Raw genomic sequence first — 6,020 nt, 5'->3', positions numbered from 1 at the left:
ATATATTATATATAAATATATCAAGCATTAAAAACTATTGTATTTAAATTTAATATTTACAAAATTATGCATAAGTACTCGTATGTATGGGCAGATAAACAACAATTTAACTGTTGGCATTTTAAAAATAAAAACCAATTTCACATACGCATACATAAATTAAAACGAAATATTATTAAACATAATATAGCAACTATGTGTATAATGTTTTAGCAACTATATAACTATTTCTATACAACAGAAACCAACAAAAAATCAAAGCAAAACAACAAACAAAAAAAAACTAAATAAATATGCAAAAATTGTAATAAAAATTTTATAAAAATCTACATTATACTATGAGTTTTGTTTTTATTTTCTTACTCTTTTAAGTTTCGTATTTAGCATGACATGAAGTAAGTTATAATTTTGAGTTATTTCAGTTGTTTGCAGTTAATGTTTTATTTGCCAATTATCTATTCCATTAAATCTGTTGATAAATGCTTATTAGGAACCAACAACACTTATACGTATCATAAAAACGAAGCTCTCCAAGTTAAGCAAACAAAAGAACAAACTAAAACCAAAACTTAAACATTAATTAGCAAATTTCTCTACATAACGTACAATGGTTAATATATATGCATACATACATATAGACTAAAAAAAAATATTTAAAAACCAAAAAAATACGAAAAAATACGCGTACTATTTGATGTTGTTAATAAGCTTAATTGGAATGAAAATAAATATAAAATTAAACAAAAAAAATAATAGCCAGTAGCATTTAGTTGGCTAATAAAATGCCAGGACACTGCCAGAAAGTCCCAGCATTTTGGTGGCAATTTTTTAAAACTTTAGTTTTGAGCGTAAATAGCAAACGCTTTTATCATAATGCATAATTATAAAATATACTTATTAAAGGCTAAAATGTGTAACGAATATACGTAAATGAGAAAACCAAGTGAAATGTAAAGACGAAACGAAAAAACGAAATGAAATTTTTATGTTAATTTATGTGATTGAAAATTTATTTTACCTAAATCTAAAATGAAAATGAAAAAGAAAAGTAAACCAAAAAATTAATGGCAATTTGCGAATGTATACGATTTTTTAATTTTTTTCCAACGAAAAAAACTTAAAATTAAAATTTATAAAATATTTCATTAAGTATTTTCGGTTTAAATGGTTGAACATGGCAATAGCTGGGTGATTGATAATGGAATAGTTGAAGTTACACTAACCGTAAACTTGACGTCAAGTGTAGTTGTGAATTGTATTTTGTGAAATGTAATTTGAAAAGAAAAAACAAAGAGCATAAAGTAATATTATATATATATATACAATGCATATTTATATATTTAATGAATCGCAGTGAAAATGCATTAAATACTTTAAACAATATGAATAATGCAGACATTATTTTATTTACAAATTAAAAACAATTTTAATATAAAAGAAAATAAACAGAAAAATCAAAAGGCAGTTAAATAGCAAAACAAAAAAACACACACACACACACACACACAAACGTTGAAAATTATTAAAACGATTTCTATGGCACAAATGCGATATCCAACAAAACAACCATATACAAAAATTAAACAGCAACATACAACAACTGAAGCAAATAATATTAAATACATTTGTAATTGACAAAAGGAAACCATTTAAAATAAAAATCTAACAATATAAAAAGCTTCATTTTGTTTACTGTTTACGGGGCATGAGAATTCGAAAGCTCAGGTTAATGGAAATAGGTCGTTACTATGAATGAGGCCTGACGCGGCCAAACAATGGAAATGGACAATGGGCAAAGCATTTAACTTCAATTGATGATTTTTATGGTCAATACAAATAAACTGTTAGGTGCAGTTGTAAAGTTACTTCGCAGTTAAAGCCACGACTAACACTTCTGAAAATTACAAAAATTGCTTGAAATATGTTAATTGTATAAAAAAATTTAATGCTCTTTAAATAATTACACATTTTGCTTTGGGTATGTCAGCACTATAGGTTGTTGTCCAGACTAACGTGCTTTTGCTTAATTTATTCATCCTAAAGTATGCAACATTTTTTCATTGCTAAACAAACGATCTTTTTTTGCCCATATGAACAATAATGGACCTGTGCCCAAATTTAAAATTTCTTTAGCATATGTGTCCAAATTTAACATTTCTTTAACATTTCGCCGTTGCAAATGAATGTTCTTTTGGAATTAGAAGGATAACTGAGGAGAAGGAGCTGGGACTGTTTACAAATTTTTGCAAAAACGAGTTAAGAAACGAACTCATCATTTACAAATTGAAGTATTATACAGTATATACAAATATAACAAGTCGACAAATTAAAGTTGGGCGCCACCAACTTTTAAATACACTTTGACTAGGGCAACAAATAAACACAAAACAGCTAACGCGTCACAGATCGTTTTCGCTGAAGCGTCAGCAGCGACGTTGCCGCTGCGTAGTGTCCTGAATATAGGAGCACCTACATACCAAATTTTGTTGCTCTAGCTCTTATAGTTTCTAATGAGGAACACGCACTCATACAGGCGGACATGGACATATCGACTCAGCTCGTCGAGCTGAGCAAATATATATACTTTTATGGTCTGTCACGCCCTCCTTCTCCCTGTTACATACATTGAGCAACTTCCACTTTTTGAAGCATGAGGAACTGGTCCACAAGCCTAAGCAATCCCGAAGATTACTAACCCATAATAGAATTCGGTTAAAGTAAAAACTGGTAAATAGTTAAATAAACAAAGCTACAATTTTATTATATAGGCACATAAATTTACTTATGTATGTGTGTACAAACATATATATTTTGCTAGATTATTTACGGTTACGATTCATGTCGTAGAATAGTGATATTACAAAATTTTATTCTTAAAAATAAATATTCTTATCTACTTAAGCTAAATTATTGTATCATTTAAATCCAGTGACTCTTATTTTGTACGTAAACTCGTTTTGTTTAAATTTGTAACATGGAAGCACGTAGTATACTCCTCAGATTATGATATAGATATCAATTTCTATTTAACTGCCTTGTATTTTTTCCCACATATTTTTTATCAATTGTGTGGTGTTTCACATAGCGATAATTGATCGCTGCGCGCCCTTGTTATTGAAAGTTTTTTGTGTGTGTAAATCAACTTGCTTGAGAATTGAAAAAATTCGCAAGCATTACGTACAATGGGGTACATCTCTCAGATCAAGCGCTATTTGTCCACTTATCTTTGGTATAAGTGCAATATGAATAACAATATAACAACAATTTCAACAAACATTGATAAATACTTTGGCGCATCACAATCACTTCATTATACTCGATAGCGTTGTATATCCGCTGTTGCCTTGCGCTGGCTCCGAACGGCGTCCTTTGCAACAACAGAAGAAGACTGACCTCAGCACGTCCATAAACTTGGTCTGCTCAAAGTCATCCAAATCGTTCATAAATACGCCCGAGCTGATGTCTTCTAGGGTGCGCGTACCAACAAATGCTTTGAGATCTGAGACGGGAAATCCTTCCTTATAATACTTTTTAATCGTATCGTAGGCATCCATTATGACAGCAATGAAGAGTGACAGCACCACGTAGATGTACAACGAGATGAAGGAGTACAAATAGATCTGACAGAACCACCAGAGCCAAGCTGCCTTGTTGGATAGTGTTGCGAATGTGGCAAACATGTCATCGCCATTGATAAGTGAGAACAAACATTCTGATGTTGTGGCTAACGAACGGAACTTCATGTGATAGGGGCCCAGTATGAGCCAGCCGCAGAATACAAAGCCAGCATAGATCAGCAGCGCAGCAATCAAAAATCGTAGAATCTTTGGTGCGGCCTTTTTAAGGGTTAATATCACAACATTGTACGTCTTGAAAAAACCCAAATACCGCAATACACCAAACCAGACAAGCATGTTGCCAATGCCCAGAAATATGGAGCAGGTATCCCATTGATCCACAACCATATAACGTCCCTCGATTTGCTCCTTCAACGCTGATCCAATGATTAGCAAAAGGTCATTAAATATTATCATAATGTACCTGTAAAAATTATAAATTAATCATATTGCTAAGCACAAGGTAAATTATCTGCAAAAACATACCAAAAATTAACAAATTCCAGGCGTCCATCAAAGCTCAACTCCTTGCCAAAGAATGAGCGGAAAAAGTTAACTGTCGTACATCTCAATAAGTACGCTCTCCAAAGAGCGCGCGTGCAGAGCGCAAAAGACAAGATACAGGTCAGCAATACAAATATATTAAGAAAGCTTCTAAGTATGGCATCAAAACGGGCTTCTGAAATAAAATCTGTGTCTCCTTTACATTTTAGGCGTGTGGCTTCCGCATCCAGAGATAACAGCATTTGACCATCGTGATCCCGGTTATTGAACAGTATTGATATATCGAATTTAAAGCAATCTGGCGCGGACAAAGGTCCACCGTTAGATTTGAAATTAACCGTTTTAATCTTGAACGTTAACTCGGCTGTTACCAGCGACGCAAAATTAACCTCCACACCGCGATCCTTTAAGTACTGTTCCACACCAATATTCACAACGCTTTTATTCAGCGGCTCGCAGACCTCATCGATGTGTGGATCGAAGATATAGGACTCGTTGAAGCCAAATATAGTGCCTTCACGATAGTTTTGCATGCACAGCTTCAACGGCGGCATTGTGTTATTGTGTGTTGGATAAAAGTATGGTCCAATGGAGCAGCTAACATTGTCGTATCCCTCGAGCGCATACTGTACAGTGCTAAAGAATTCGCTCTTTTTGTACAAGGCAAATGGTCCTACAGCAGGTGGATAACTTTCAACCTCACGCGACGAGTCCCAGCCTTGCAAAAACAAATGCGAGAAGGCGATGCGGTTATCCCAGGTATAGTTAATATGATTGTACCGCGTGTGCGCAAACAAACAGAGCTGCATCGTCACCAGTACTATTTTAACAATCTAAAAAAATGTCACATTAGTGAAAGTTTTGCAATTAAAAAGGTGTTTCTTATAATATTTGGTAATTGGTAGCAAAACGCTATTCTTGTGCAAATTTGTCTGGCCTAAAAATACAAATTTATTTAGTCATTGCGTCATTTCCTTCTATATATATGCGTCTAGCCAACTTTTGCCATTCATCATGCTTCTAAAAGTCCCCACTTAAACATATTTATCATGTGGTTAGTTTATTTCTGCAAGTACTTTACGTACTATGTATACTTAGTCTATGATAAGAATAGCTATACATATAGAACAAATAGATTCTAATCTAAGGGCTTGAGGTTTTCCAAAAGTAAGTTGTTGCAACTTTTCTATTGCGCCTCTAAGAACTAGACAAATATTTAAACGCAAGCATATTAATTGGAATAGAGATAAACAAACATAATAATTTGGGGAGGTGCTGACAAAGATGCGTCATGTTGACATTGTGCTAGCTTTGTTATTGTTGCCCTATTCTAAAACTTGTTTTGTATTGTAATACTTAACATTACATGACAAATAAACAATGCACATAATTTACCTGTACTACAAACTTGTACGGAAACTTGCGTCGCGCCTGCCACTTCTCTATGGGATTCATAAAGAAGAACTGTAGTTTACGACGCATTCGCTCCTCATTGTAACTAGCTGCTGAGGATGTGGCTCCTGGGAACTCCGGTTGTTCCACATGTCCCATAGCTGTTGTTGCCGTTGGTGCTACGGCCACCACAGGCGTTGATTGCAGCTCCATCTGCCTTCGGAGTATCCTGGTGTTCACATACTCATCGTCACTCTCGCAACGGGAGTTTTCACCACTGCTTGGTGATTGTGGATGGCTTTGTGCAGCCTGATAGCTATCCGTACGGCGCTTGATCGCTGGAGAAGCGGCTCCAACGCCGTAGTTCTGCATTTCTATGTATTGAACAGGCTGCGTTGCGACGTTTTCAAGACGAAATTAAAAAAAATACTGCGAGCAATTAAACAAAGTGCAATTTACGTATTTATTTTTACTCTCTATTTCGCTAGCAGGGTTACCAAGTGACGT

General features: G+C 34.4%; 1 protein-coding gene across 1 annotated transcript; it reads right to left on the bottom strand.

Annotated features, from left to right (window-relative positions):
- Positions 1-3,047: 3,047 nt before the first annotated feature.
- Positions 3,048-5,967, bottom strand: LOC108601052 (mucolipin-3). The gene is made up of 3 exons (XM_017988966.2): positions 5,517-5,967; positions 4,104-4,954; positions 3,048-4,041 (listed from the first exon to the last, which is right to left on the bottom strand). Exons 1-3 carry the CDS (start codon positions 5,883-5,885, stop codon positions 3,303-3,305), a joined length of 1,959 nt encoding a protein of 652 aa, XP_017844455.1. The 5' UTR covers positions 5,886-5,967; the 3' UTR covers positions 3,048-3,302.
- Positions 5,968-6,020: the final 53 nt, after the last annotated feature.

The sequence above is a fragment of the Drosophila busckii genome, chromosome 3L (genome assembly GCF_011750605.1).
Source record: "Drosophila busckii strain San Diego stock center, stock number 13000-0081.31 chromosome 3L, ASM1175060v1, whole genome shotgun sequence".
In the NCBI taxonomy this organism is placed as follows: domain Eukaryota; kingdom Metazoa; phylum Arthropoda; class Insecta; order Diptera; family Drosophilidae; genus Drosophila; species Drosophila busckii.
This window is presented reverse-complemented; position numbering and strand designations above follow the sequence as displayed.

Coding starts and splice junctions, on each gene's coding strand:
- LOC108601052 (XM_017988966.2), bottom strand. CDS start 5,885: ATGCAGAACTACGGCGTTGGAGCCGCTTCTCCAGCGATCAAGCGCCGT. Junction 4,955..5,516: donor CGTACAAGTTTGTAGTACAG/GTAAATTATGTG, acceptor ACATTTTTTTAG/ATTGTTAAAATAGTACTGGT. Junction 4,042..4,103: donor CTGGAATTTGTTAATTTTTG/GTATGTTTTTGC, acceptor TAATTTTTACAG/GTACATTATGATAATATTTA.